Here is a 14,479-nt window from a genome sequence, read left to right as displayed (position 1 = left end):
TACCGTAAGGCATTAACTTTCGTGACACACCGGGCTATACATTCACGTCTCATTCTTAAAACGGAGATACTAATTCACGTCCCCTTTCGCGGAGCTCCACGGGTGGATGACGTTTAAATGAATAATTCATAAACTGCTGAACACAACCAACCCTTACAACAAGGTGCATACACACACGTGTGAACACTCGCACACGGCTGTTTCATGCGCCACGAAAATCCTGCGGTCATGCCAATAAGCTCTATTTGAACAAGGGAGGGGCTTAAAATAAGCCAAGGACAAAGTCGTTGGACCAGCATCCTACTAAAGTAATCCAAGACAAAGAAATAAGAATAATGTCACGTTTTAAAAATATTCCTTAGGAACAGAGAATCCTCTATCAATAGGCTTATTAATTTCACACTCCATAGCAAGTGCCTACGAATGGTGACACAGGTGGCGAGCCGGTCCCCAGGCTGTCCTCCTCCGTCTGCAGGATGAAGTCATAGTGGGGCACATCCCAGCCTCACATGGGGCCCGGTGCGGCCACGTGACCGTCCTCGCCAGCGGACGGGGAGTGGAGGAGGACGTGCCGACACAGCCAGAGAGCTGAGGACCAGCGCCGTCTTCCCCGGATCCCGTTTCCCTGCCCGCTCACCAGACTCAGGTGAGGACAGCGACAAATAGACCTAGAACATGTGTGCGAGCCACTGTACACTTAGCTGTCGATTTGCCACTGTGGCCCAGTATTATCCTAACACACAAGCTGCGAGGAGGACTTTTCAAAAACGGCGCGGGTTTTGGGACCCCGTGGTCCACAGCACCACTCTCACTCTGCTCAAGAAGTAGAAAGCGGTTGACAAAAGTCATGGCGAGAAACGAGCTCCTTACGTTTCTGAAGCAGAAGGGAGGAGCTTCCTCTGTTCCGTGCTGCTCGTGATAATCCGCCCAGTCGAAGTCCGGACCAGGGTAACCTGTGCAGACAAAACGCCAACACAGCAGCCTTAATCGAGCGGGTTCTCAGACCAGTGAGCAGCTATACGGGGCATCACTCGTTAGGGGAGCAGGGATAGGCCCCCGAAAGATGAAGCCCTTCCTTAAGCCTGAGAGCACATCACATTTCATGAGGGTCGAATGAAACACGCTTTTTCCCCCCTTTCTTTATCCATTTCGTTCTGGGCCGGGGATCGCGCTTATACCATATATATATATCCATCACGCCCGCCACGAGAAGACAAGGGAGAGGGTGAGAAAAAAACGGTTCTAGACCATAAAATCAGAAAGGCGCTGGGCGCGTGGCCGAACCTAGATCGGAAAATACCCCTTTATGAGGATCTGCATTTCCTGTGCACACGGGAAGGCACGGGAAAGGACAGAGACGGTATCAGTTAGGACGAACAGATACTGTGCAAAACGGTACTGTATACACTTCGTGTTCTCTCGTCGTTGGTTGCAGTGTGTGTAAGATAAATCTACACGCGATTTAAGTATATTTTTGATGCAAAAGAAATCAGGGGGATTTCTCCCCTCCCCCATATCGTCGGAACTTCACACCTGCAAATGCACTTAACACGGGGACTTTGGTTACTGAATCCCAAGGTTGCGGGGCGACCACAGAAATTCTTTTACTTATTCATTTATTTAATTTGTTTATTTTCATTAGTTTCAAGTATACAGTACATTGGTTAGACATCTAGACAGTTCGTAAAACGATCCCCCCAATTGCTCCCTCCCTCCCCTGGCCCTCCCCCTCGCCATCATATTAATGCTGGCTGCATTCCCTCTGCCGTGCTCCCCATCCCCATGACCATCTATCAACTACTAATTTGTATTTCTTTAACCCTTCACCCCGTTCTTCAATAGAGAAAAGGTACCAGATGGCTCCTACCTTCAAATGTAGCCACAAGTACAAAACAGTATTCTTTTCATTAAGGAGACTGACCTCACCCAATGTTTTTAAAGATGGGGGCTTAACGGGAAAGCCAGCTGCCCTCCTCTGGCCCAGAATGGACCCTGAGCCCCCCACACCCTGCTGACCATCACGGCACTGGGATCTCCTTCTTCCTAAGACGTCCCCGTCATTCTACACGGACTGACAATCCCTCAACTCTCTCCAATAAGGAGGTAAGGAGTCTCAGGGTTTTCTGACGTGGTGTACTCTTCTTTCTGGCTCGTTCTGCACATCTGCCACCTGCCCTGCCCCGGCCACCCACCCCAGAGCTGTGCCTCCAGCCAAATGCTCATGCATCAGATGCTCTTAGAACGGATCAAACCACCTTTCTCCTGAATGTTTAAAAGCAAAACAAAAACGAGGTAATGCAAGTTTCTGTACAATTAGCATGAGCCTCCACTTTGGAGGAGGTTGCTCCAAAACGGTTTAGGATCAAATCCTCAGGTGCGTATCTCTTCCCTGGACCTTTGCTACTCCCTTAGTTTATTTTGTGAGTGAGGAAACCTCACCAAGATCATCGGGAAAGGGAAAAATTGGGGGAAAAAACTGATATAAATGAATAGCAGAGTATGTTTTGATAGCACATGAAATCTAGCTTTTCTTTATGGTCAATACCTGATCAGATCAAACTTTTAAACTTAGAAGTCACCTCGACTGTCCTGATTGACATGTGGCTGGGTTTTCTGTAATGGCGCTTGTAACCCCCAACCTCCCATGGGCTTCGAGCCACTCCCCAAAATGTCATTCTCCTCAGTTTCCTGAATCAACACTCGATGCCCTGGCTCCAGTCTGCAATACTCTCCATGAAGAGCCATTTTTAATCTAATACTTTCAAGAGATAACTAAGTCTTGCTGGGTGCGTAAGCAACAATGAATTATCTTGGCCCTAGAATGTTCTCATTTCCCCAAATGTCTGAACAACCTAGAATTCTCCTCCTCTTCCTTCTCTGGGGGACCTTTATTCACTTCATCACTTAAAATTCTTTTTCCTTCAGGCTGATAATGAGCTCTCTTTGTGAAGCAGTTTTGTGACAGCTCAGAAAATAACGGCTACATAAAAACAAATTGCTACGGCTTGTAGAATGGAGACAGCAGGGGTCAATTATACTCATTAATCAACAAAGACAGAACAAGAAGTACTAAGGCTTAACTGCGGCCAGGAGGGAGAGGGAAAAAAAAAAAAACAAAGCATGTTTTAAAACTAAGCAAGAGGAAAACAGCAGAGGAGAAAAGAAAATGAAAGGAACTCGAGAGCCTCTGGGCTATTAAAATTTGCAACAAGCCGCCATAGGAGGCTGTTGAACCGTCACCACCAGATCTTACTTAAGATTTTATTAGTGTTCATTCCGAAGTTCCAACTGCTACAGATCCAAAAGGGGACAGGTCGATGACCCATTTCCACACGACACGGATGAACTGACATAAAACAGCTCCACTTGCAAGCCCTGTATTTGGCAGTGCACGTTCACGGTGCTTTGCAAAAACAATTTGGCAGTAAAAATGTTCATGAACTCTGACACGATTTCATTTCTGGGAATGTATCCCACATAAACTCTAAAAAGTGAAAAAGCATTATATGTTAAGATAGGATAGCATTTTTACTGATAATACTGGTGGTGCTGGGGGTGGGGGGGTGCTTTACATCCAAATGTAGGAAACAGTATGAAATTTATCTCATCCATGAAAAGTTATGCAGGCACGAAACTGTACAAAAATGTTTGTTTAATGTATACAATAATGTTTGTTTAAAAAAAGCCATGAATAATGCTTGCTACAGTTTTAGATGAAAAGATTGATACAAGCATATACAGAATTTAAAATTGATATTAAAAATATGCAATGAAAGAGACCAGAGGCAATGTAAGAAAAACTTAACAGTAAATACCAAAATAATTTTCTAGGTAGCAAAACTCCCAGATACTTTTTTCTTCTCCCTCTTCGCATTTTCTAAGTTGTCACCGATGATCATGAACTATTTCGATAATAAGAATTATTTGAAAGCATAGCATCTCTGCTCTAGTTGAAAAGATAATCAAGGGACGGGTGAACCAATGGAGTGTCAACTCAGTACATGGGAGACGCCAGGACTGCCCCCCCCCATGGCTGTCCACCCTCTCCTAGTGTGCTAACGGGATCGTATTATACCATTGCTACAGGAAGTTAGGCCTCTCCTCAGGACCAGGAAGTGACTCCCGATAACCCTGAGACAATCATGGTGGCCTCTGGGCCCTTGCCAGGGACTTGGGATGGAGGGGAGGGAAAGGGTTAAAAAACAAAAACAAAAAAACCCCCCTCTCTAACAAAAGAGACTCAAGAGTGAGAGTTGCTGTTCTTTGGGTGGATATAAAAAAAAAAAAATTTCATAGTCTTAACAAAAATAAAATCAAGGACAGAATGTCATGTTTGCCATCTAGCCGACTGGCAGAATGAAAACCAGCAGCATGAGCCCACCACTGGAAAGGCTACTGGGAACACATTTCTATGCGTTTCCGGTCTACGTGTATCTCAAAAAACCGTTACAGGTGCCGATTTGCCAACACGTGACCTGATCTTTAGGAAGCTGTTTGCTCTCCAACCTAGCCACCTGTTCAGGCACACGTTCACTCATTTAGGAGTATTTAGTAGGTGCACGCTATAGGCCGGGCATGGTTCTAATGCTGGGAATACCATCATGAACGGCAAAACCAGCAAAGAAAGACCTTGTTCACAGAGCTCAGTGAAAGCAGACAGATGCTACGCAAATGTAAAGCCAGATGACCACAAGGGCTACAGAGAGAAAGTGGAGGGGAAGTATTGCAAGGGCTTCTCGGAGGAAGAAGGCCTTAGCGACAAGTCGAAATGTAGAATTTTTGAGGAAGCGAGCCGCGTGGCCGTCTGGGGAAGGGGTGTGCCAGACAGAGGAACAAAACGCAAACTGCTTGCAGAAAACTGCCAGTCGGAAAAAGATCATGTAAAGAAACATCCACTTTTCTAAACTAATCTATAAAGGCAACGGCAATGGAAATCCAATGGGTTCTTTTGGGGAGCTGTACGAATCGATTCTAAAACTCGTGCACAAAAATAACCGAGACGGCTTTGGAAAGGAAGGCAAGGCGGAGGGGTTCCCCTGACAGACACCGAGACTCACGATAAAGCGAAATCAGTTTTTAAAAGCGAGGTGTTTGGGCAGCGATGGACAAACAGACCAGCGAAGCCGAATAACTAAGCACGGGATAAGGTTCACGGCCACAAAGAGGCTTGATGTACACTCCAGCGGTGACGCCACAAATCAGAGAGGACGCGCAGACGACCCAACTGATGCTGCCGAGGCGGCCGGTGGATGCGAAAACCCGATTCGGTTCGAGCGAAAAAATAAAATGGTTTTCTTTCCGCGTGCCATGAAAAAAAAAAAAAAAAAAAGCTCCAAATAGATGAAAGCGAAACGTGAAAAACGAAACTGCAAGACTGTACAAGACAGCGCGGGCGGGGAAACGGACCGCGAAAGGAAAGGTGGGTTTTGACTGCGTTGCAGTTCGATGCTTCGACATAACATAAAACACCGTTAAAAAGCGAAGACGGGCATAAAGGATCCTGGGAGAGAGGCGGAGGCGGATAGGACCGGGGCACGACAGGGCAGGACAGGTTCTTCGAGCGCTCGGCAAATACTTACCAAGACCGCACCGTTCCAGCGACGGCGGGACGAGCAGAGCACGAGACGAAAATGCCTGCTCCCGTGGGTGGTTCATTTCGGTGGAGATGGATTTGAAAAAAGACCGAAGATTTCACAAAAGACGAACGTGGGGAAAAGCCACGCAGATGGGAAGCAGATGAAGCCACTGAGGGCGGCAAGCGGCGACTGGCATCAAATAGGGCGGCCGAATGCGACCCTGGGGTCGAGGCTGAGGAAGGGGACAGCGAGCGGCAGGGTCCTAAGGAAGAGGCGTGCGCCATGCTCCAGGTGGGGCTTCCTGGGGCGCGTCTTGGGACGTGAGGCCAGACGGGGAGCTGGTGGGCACTGCGGGCGGCTGTCGTGACCCGGGCTTGGCCACGGGGCGAGCTGGGACGGGCCGGGGCAGCCCAGGCAGGTCCACGTGCGGACACCATCGGTCTGACCGCAGTGTTGGCAGGAGACCAAGGAGCACGGGACAGGCCACTGCAGTGCGCCCGGCGGGGCTGAAAGCAGACGCGGGCCGGGGCCCGTGCGGCGGCGTGGTCAGGCCCTGACGACGGCGACAGGACTCGCCGCTGCACTAGACATGGGGTGTGAGAAATAGAGTCGAGAACGACTCGGTCCCGATTACAACTGCAACGTTTTCCTCCGTCGTTTAAAAATCTGAACCAAATGTGGTAAAACATCCGCATGTGTTCAGTCGAGGCAGCAGATCCGTGAGCCTCCGCTTCTTCTCTGTCCCCTTTGGGAGGTTGGGCGGGCACACGACACATTTCAGAGTGGACTGAGGTCACCGGTCGGTGTCTGAGATTCTTTTCCAGGAAGAGAGAACACCAGCTAGAGCTCACTACCGTGCGTCTCGACAACGATGAGAACACGCTCTTGCTTTCTAAACCGTGTTCGGAGTTTCTGAGTCGACCCGGATGACCAGCTGGTGGGGACGAGGAGCTAAACTCAGCGACACCCTTCCGCCCTCGCTCACGCATTTTTCAACGGCAACTTAAAGGCTCACCCATTTCTGCAGAGATCCCTGAGTGGCAGGTTCTCGCCACTAATTCTGTGACTAATCTCGGATGCTACATGCCACGGAGGTTAGTGAAATCATTTAAAAACAGCAAGCCATGGTTGATAACCTGTACACATTTCGACTTAGGAGATTTATTTACTTGTCTGACTATTACTCACAGTGCCTACAATATTGAATTGCTGTTTACCGCGACTAAGGAAACGGGGCAAAATCTCCGAGGTTCTGTCCTTGGCTTACATGCTCTTGCACTGAAAAATTTCTATCCATTCCAGCTTAGACTATTTGTTTCTACAGCCTGGAGACTGACTTTAACAAGGAAAAACAGAAATGGAGTTAAAACAGTGTCAGGATGGATCTATTTTTCCACGGCTCTCCGGTACCAAGGAGATGCCTTTTGTTTCGTCTGCTGGTTCCCACTGACCGGGGAAAGAGTGGGCCATCGTTTCGCTGTTAAAACAACGCACTGTAACTGTAAGCAACGTTTTATGGTTCTCATGGAAATCTAAACACTATAACACCCTCGCAGAAAAGAGGCACGTAAGAAAACATCTAAACACTCCTCAGCATGTACGATATGCTACATGCGCTCTCTACGAAGCTCAGGATTTAAGTTAACAGCAACATGCTTTTTCATTAAAAAGTGTATATACTTCTGTACATTAATAAAACAAAGAGCAGTGTTTGAAAAAATTCTACAGCACGATGCCCAGGCCTGGTGTGACACGTAAGACCTGTAACAAACTGCCTCGAAGGAAAACCATTAAATCACCATTAGGGGATCACCACCATCACCCGCTCTGAACTTTCATTCAGTTTAATCACAAAAACGAACACATTCTACCATCACGAAACGGTAAGGGAGCTCAATAAATAAAGTCGTGACTTTGCGTCATGCGCAAACACTTGGAAAATTATACCCAAGAAGTGAAATTCTCCAAAGGCTTTGACAGACTGACCATTTCAGTCAGGGGAATGCGATGGTCCACTGACCCCAGCGAGTCCAGCATCAGGCCACCAAGAGGCCACAAAATCCCCGAGGACGGCTTTCTGAGGACACGAGCCAGTGAGAGAATGCGAGGCGAGTGTGAGTTTGGTTACGCGTAAAAAGCACTAGATTCAGGATCTTCGGCCTGGGGTTTTATGCCAACTTCTGCCTCATGACTTGAGAAGTTATTCAGCATAACCGAGCTGTACTTTCCCCAGATAGAAAGTGATCAGAGTTGATGAAGCATCTTTAAGATCTCTTTCAGTTATAAAAGTTCTCTACCTTTAATAATATGTGTTTATTTTTGAAGAGATAATATATTACTTTAGATCAAAAAAACAGAAATATTTGAGAAATATTCTGTTAAAAGTCTCACTTCTACCCTGCTCGCCAACCCCATGCGCCCATAAAGTTATTGTTTTCATTTCTTTCTTATGTTTCCTTTCAGAGCTTCTTTACAGAAATATGAGCAAACACAAACAGATATTCTTATTTACCTATTTTTTACCAAAATGATGTCATTCTATAACCTGCTCTGTCAGTCATAGCATACGCCCGAGAGCCGCCCAAATCAGTACACAGACGTTCCTCATCATCCTTTTTAACAACTGCATAGTTTTCATTACATGAATATTCAAAATCTATTTAATCAATCTCATACAGAGAGGCACTTGAAATTCTTCCAAGTCTTTCATTATTATAAATCATAATGAAACGAACAAACAAACAAACAAACCCGCAAACTGTTATGCATATTACCTATACAGTATAGCTTTAGGAGAAGCTTCCAGAAGCGGAACTGTTGGCTGGGTCAGTGCATACAATGCATTTACGATTTTAGTAGAACGTGCCCAAATGCCTTGAGGATAGCTCCACCCACCTGCACTCTCGCCAGCAAGTCCAGAATCCTCCAAGCGCGCGTCAAAATAAACTAGTAAGACAAAGACGAGCCACTTACAGAAAAGATTCAGAAAATAACTGCTTGTTCACAGCCAAGGAAACCCGAAGACTCTTACGCAAACTCGCTATAATAAGAGAAATGCCGGATAAAAGTCATGTTGAGATGGCACGCATGTGTTTCTCAGGCGAGGTAGAAATTCAAAAGGGAAAGAGAAGTTACTAGGTTAAAGCTCTACTATTTGAAGACAAGAGTCCCCAGAGATTACCTCTGACACCTCGGTGTATGATACCCATCACTTGCCGAATGAGTTAAGTGTTAAAAAGAAAAAAAAAAAACAATGGGTATCACCGAGATTCTCCTGTTGGAAGGTACTGACCACTGTTATCTAATATTCTCCATCTAACATAGAAGAGCCACGAAAATGTTTTCCATTGTGTGCGTGAGTCAGTTTGCAAAAGGTTAGCTTCATTTTCAGTAGGGGAAAGGATCATTTGGAAGATTGCCCGAAGGCAATTTCATGTCACTAACCGTCACCAAGACTAGAGTGGTAGAAAAGAAATGATAATTGTGGCTAAACAGTAAGTGTGAGAAAGCGTAAGACAGAAAAACAAGTCTAAATATATTCGTACGTTCGTTTCATTGCATGTGTAAGAGTTTGATATGTTAATGTAAAATGATTTTCTTAATATAATGAAGTGCAATTAACCAAAGAGACCCATGCATTTTCCTAATCAATATTCAAGCTATGCTGACAATCTCTTTTCTAAAAACTACCTTTAACAGTTATAGTTCACAGGAAATGAATTTAAAAATGCTAAAAATGCCGGCAAACATTAAACCTCTGCCACAATAAAATAACCAAGCAGCTGAAATGCACGTATTAATATCCTTCCTTCCTTTCCTCTATGTGACTAAATCCTCAATTATTTCTTTTTTAATTCTTAAAAAGAATATATGACTCACTAGAAATTTATGAAGTCCAAGCAGGCAGCATTTTAGACATCTAGAAATAGTCCTTCTTCCAGGACATGGAACCCATCCACACGCAGGGTTTGATTAGAGAGAGAGTCACGAGGGAAGAGAGACGGCTCGAGAGACGTTCGAACTCCACAAGTGACCTGTCGCCGCAATTTCACAGCAGGAGAAGACGTCCCCTCTTACCTTCTGCCCATAGATTGTTTATGACATGTAACCCTCAGTCATCGCGAGGGATGGGAAGGGACTTAGACTCTGGTCATCTCTCTGACGCTGCGGGTACAGGCACGAGAGCACAGGGGACCCCCCGGACGGTCCTGAACGTGGAAACACGTGCCTTGGCCAGAGTCACTTGTGAGCTCTAAGGAGAAAACAAAAACCTCACCACCCTGGACCAGGCCCCCCGCCCTGTGACTCACTCTGCCTGCGGCTTTGGGCGGGTCACGTGAACCCTCCGTGACCAAGTTTCCTCACAGGACAATCCATCCTTGTGATGAGGACTAAGTGAGTGTGGCACTTCGAACGGCACGAACGGCCTCAGGGGGAAGTCGCCACATTCTAACGGGGCCGCGATGCGTCACCACGGAACCCCGACGTGAAGCATCGGCTCACACTCGGAAGCGTCTCCTCCGCGACCCCGATGCACACGGGGAGGGCCCCCCAGTGCAGCCCGTCCCAGGACAGCTAGCGCGGCACCGTGAACGGCGGCACGTGGCCCGTGACGGTCCCCGGGGACGCTGGAACCAGCCTGTGGGATCGATTCTCTCTCAACATGGTTAACGCCGAAAGTGAACCAGGGGCTGGTGAGCTGCAGAGGGGGGCGCGAACCCCCGCCTCGCTTGTGGTGGCCCGTCAGCATCCCTCAGAAGTCCATTTTCCTAATCTCTTCCAGTTTTCTCCTCGCTTAGTCTCTGTATTTCTTCCCCATCCTCTCTCCTTTCATTTTGCTGCTTTCTTCCCTGAATAAACCTTGGACCTAAAAGGACAACAAATTCTGCTACTAAACGTACAGCGTGGTTCGTGGATCCCAACGGAAAATTATTTTAGTGCAACCCGGTTCCCAGGTTAATTATTTTCATGTATTCTAGCATCAGTTAGTCGGCTATCTGGGAGAGGCTGGGCTCCGGGGCAAATTTGAAAAAAAAAAAGAAAATGATTTATCGGAAATAAAAACGTGAAGAATGCCTTCCCCGGCATTTTATGGCATTTGTCAAGCCCGCTCACAGACACTCTGAAGTCTTTAGCCTCACCCACTTAGTGACACAGTGCACTCTGTCACTACATGACAGCAGCCCGGACGCCAACCACACAGTCACAGATGGGGAGCCAGGCCTCCCAGAACCTTCACCCAGACCGAGAGGTTCTAGACCCCACGTCTCCCCGAGGATGCTGTGACTGACTCCTGCGTCGAGCTAACCACGAAACAAACGCGCTGTTTTCTCACTGCTTCTGCGACGTAAGCGTCCCCGATCGACGAAGGTGTCACTTTGGGGACATGATGACACCCTCCCGAGTCACCCAGACCTGCGGATTTCCACAGCGCACGAACCTTTGGGAGGCGTGAGGCTGACTCCGTTCTTAAGGCACCACTGCACCGGCAAGATCCCCAAGGAATCCGCGTGGCAGAGCATCGAGAGCTTGCTCGGCTCTGGTCTCAGGTCGTCAATAGTCACTTGGAAAAAATGATTGTTAAAAACCTGAAAGAAAAAAAAAAACACACACAATTAAACCAAGAGTTAGTGCCTCGGGACCGCACACAAGGCTGACACAGCTTCCACACGTGACAAACGCTATTTCATCAAAAACGGCTTGGCCACCGACTGGCATTTCGATGAATATTACTAAATCGGTCCCGTGTTAAAAAGCCAGAGATGCTCACTGTGTTCATAATAATGAAAAGTAAATGAGTAAGTAGAATATATAGGAGATAGAGAATGAAAAGTCGCCCGATAGTCACGGCTGAAAGAAAGCCAAACTGAGGAGGACAGACAGACAGACAGACAAGGGGAAGCCGGGCCGGGCCCGGAAAGGCCACGCGGGTGCTTCCGCGTCCACGGCGGGGACCCACGTCCTCACGCCGGGTCGCTCAGGGACCCCCGAGGCCTGGCGTGGCGATGCTGCTCAGTCCCGCACGGTGTCCGCCCGGAGGCCCCACCCGGGCGCTGCGTCCTCTCCCCGTCCCGCACCCGCGCTGCTGTCGGTCTGTCCGATCGCGGTGTGTTTTCCAACGTGCACCCCGAAAGTCGGCGCTGCTGGCACGTGTTCCCGGCCACTCGGCTGGAGGAAAGGGCTCCCGCCCTGCACCCCCAAAGCGGCAGGCTTGTGTCTCTGTCCTGCAAATTCTGATTCGTCCCCGTGGACCGATACCATGCCTTTGTCCCCCAACCGATCCTACGTCCTTTGAGGACAGCGGCCTCTTCGTCACTCATCGAGGTGTTTCCACAGTGCGGAGGAAACGCTCCACACGTGGGGACTGGCCCGTCACCCACCGGCTGTAAGAAAAAACCAGTCCACGAAGAAACAGGGACAGAGCTGCTGCCGGGAAGGACAGGCCGCAAGGCTCGGGCGCGTCCCGGGAGTGAGCGGCATGGTGGGCGTAAGGAACCAAGGGTGCGAAGCGGGCCGCAGGACAAAGGGCACTTTCTCAACGCGGCGGAGATCCGTCAGTCTTTCCCAGGAAACCCGTCCGACGTGCTCCCCCAGCTGGAATTCCTGGCTCCTCCATTTACAAATTATTCTCCGGAAGCAACCTATTTCGAAGCTGAGCAGGAGAGTAAACTCACTCTTGTTCATCTGTATGTTAACACGTTAATAGTCAGAATTCTACCTGCTGAGTTTTGCCTTTGAAAATAGACTTTAAGGAGCAAAGGATCAGACATCGCCTTCCCAGGGGAGTCTCCGCCTGACGGTCCCCACTGAAAATCGCTTTTCCCTCCCCGCACCCGATCTGTCCCCTCCCCTGGTGAATCTTTGTCCTTCAGGCAATATTTGTTTACTTCTTACTTCAAAGGAAAGCTAAATAAGTTCCTTCAAATCCTTCGGGGCCCATGTTCTCAAGTGGCTCAGAATCACTGGACCACCCGGTCCAGAACCCACAGTTCTCGAACTGTCGCTTAGAGCAGTTGCCCGACGTGGCCGAGCCGTGCAGCTCAGAGCCAGCAGGAGCGGAGACGGAAGCCGAGACTCCTCGTTCCTCTGCTCTGATGAACGCCGCGATGTATTTCACAAGCGTAGATGGCGCTGACCCCGCCAACGCCCGTCAACTCTGCTCTGCAACCCCAAAAACATAACCCCCCGGCCTGCTAAAGAGCGGCCGTTCCATACCGGATCTGCTACACCCTCGTCTGCTGTAATATCCTTTTTTTTTTTTTTTTTTAATTTCTTCCACAGTTGTACCGTCAAGAAAAGAGTCAAGAAAAATAAAAATGAAATTTTCATTATGATGAGCAAGAACAACACAGTGTACTATAGTCTCAAGTATAATATTCTAAAGCATTTTCCAATGTTAAGAGAAACGTGTTTCGTTATAAATATCTTTTCCGTTAAGAATATTCTGGTACTTTATTACACACAGATGAGTCTTGACCCAGTCGGGGAGGTGCTCGTCCAAGTCCATGCCGCACGGCCGATAACGGAAGGAGAGGTACGTAGGAGAAGAATAACTTAAGTATCTTACCTTTGGTGCAAAGAGTAAGAAAAATGTACATGAAAGTGTACCTTAAAAATCAGAGAAAATATCCTCCCCGGCCCCACCCCAACAAGACTTTTGCAGAAAGAAAATCATTTACTGGGAAAACCAAACTACTGCCACTGGAAGTCTACCCAACGTGACAAAGACATTCGGGCCGAAATTGCTGATAATTAGCGTCTAACATTCTAATGTTATAGATAACAATTATTTAGAGGCATAAAAATGTAACTAAGCACATCTGTACCTGTTTGGCTTTTTTTTTTTTTTTCATTTTTTCTTTTTTTTTTTTTAATAAATTCCTGGCGAGGCTGACATTCTAGCCTCTTAGAATGAGGACAAGGTAATAATATATATCCAGATTGCTGTATCGCCCGCTGCCTGAACAAAGGGGAATTCTGGTCCGGTTTCAAGAAAACATCACTCTTTAGTTTTGTACCAATGTGCAACAACCAGAACACACAATAAAGAACCCCGAAGGCCATTTCAAATGAAAAGGTTTTTCACAGATGGTATATGAACTTGAGAGTGTGCATTTCAACCCCAAGATTGTCATGCAAAGTATAAGTCAATATTTTTTCTCATACGTAGCTATTCTTTAAATAAATTGACAGTTATAAAAATAATTTGTCCATTAAAGAAAAAAGCATTTCGAAAAGAAAAGGAAATTTTCATTATCACAGCCATTTTCCATATTCTGTAATATACTGTCACCACGGTGTTCCTCTAATTTTACCAAATCATAGATTTACAAAAAAAAAAAAAACCCCAAAACTCCAGGAGTTTTAAAACACTCATCACTGCATTACCAAATCCAGTCTCTTTCACAAAAGAAGACAATGGAATTGAATAAAAATTCGGAAATCAATATGTGACATCCAAAAGAGTCAGATTCTAGGACAATGTCTCTGGGTATCATACATTTCAAGTCATTGTCAGCTTGCTTGTGGGGTACCCCAGGGGTGTGATGGTAAAATTAGGAACACGTCTAATCATATCCCAAACACAGCTGAGACACTCTGCCATGTGACGTGCCATTAAAAAAAAAACTTCTTTGTTTTACTTCCAAGGTCAAATCTATTCTTGCAATAAGGAGAGGAGAATAAATAGGCCCAATTGATTTCTTCATGTTAATTATGTGTGACTATTTCTTTGGAAAAAGTGCTTCATCGATTAAGACTCTCAGGAAAAAAATGCACGAAGTAGTCCTTTCTGCAAACTGCTTACGATAATGAAACACAAAAGTGAACAGCAGATAAACAATCAAGTTTTTCAAATATTTTGGAATCAAAATACAAATTCCTCTCTCTTCCTCTTGGATCAC

At 46.8% G+C, this 14,479-nt stretch overlaps 1 protein-coding gene across 4 annotated transcripts in view; it reads right to left on the bottom strand.

Moving 5' to 3' along the window:
• Positions 1–14,479, bottom strand: part of SFMBT2 (Scm like with four mbt domains 2) — a 172,807-nt gene that overhangs the window by 47,173 nt on the left and 111,155 nt on the right. For all 4 annotated transcript variants that reach the window (XM_016136408.2, XM_016136406.2, XM_016136405.2 and 1 more), the window contains 2 exons: positions 11,017–11,164; positions 871–953 (listed from right to left, as the gene is read on the bottom strand). In XM_016136408.2, the coding sequence (XP_015991894.2) occupies positions 871–953; positions 11,017–11,164 (231 nt within the window). The remainder of the gene's footprint in view (positions 1–870; positions 954–11,016; positions 11,165–14,479) is intronic.

This window comes from Rousettus aegyptiacus, unplaced genomic scaffold (genome assembly GCF_014176215.1).
Source record: "Rousettus aegyptiacus isolate mRouAeg1 unplaced genomic scaffold, mRouAeg1.p scaffold_m13_p_10, whole genome shotgun sequence".
Lineage (NCBI taxonomy): Eukaryota > Metazoa > Chordata > Mammalia > Chiroptera > Pteropodidae > Rousettus > Rousettus aegyptiacus.
Note: the sequence above shows the minus strand (reverse complement) of the source record. Positions and strands in the feature narration are given on the sequence as shown.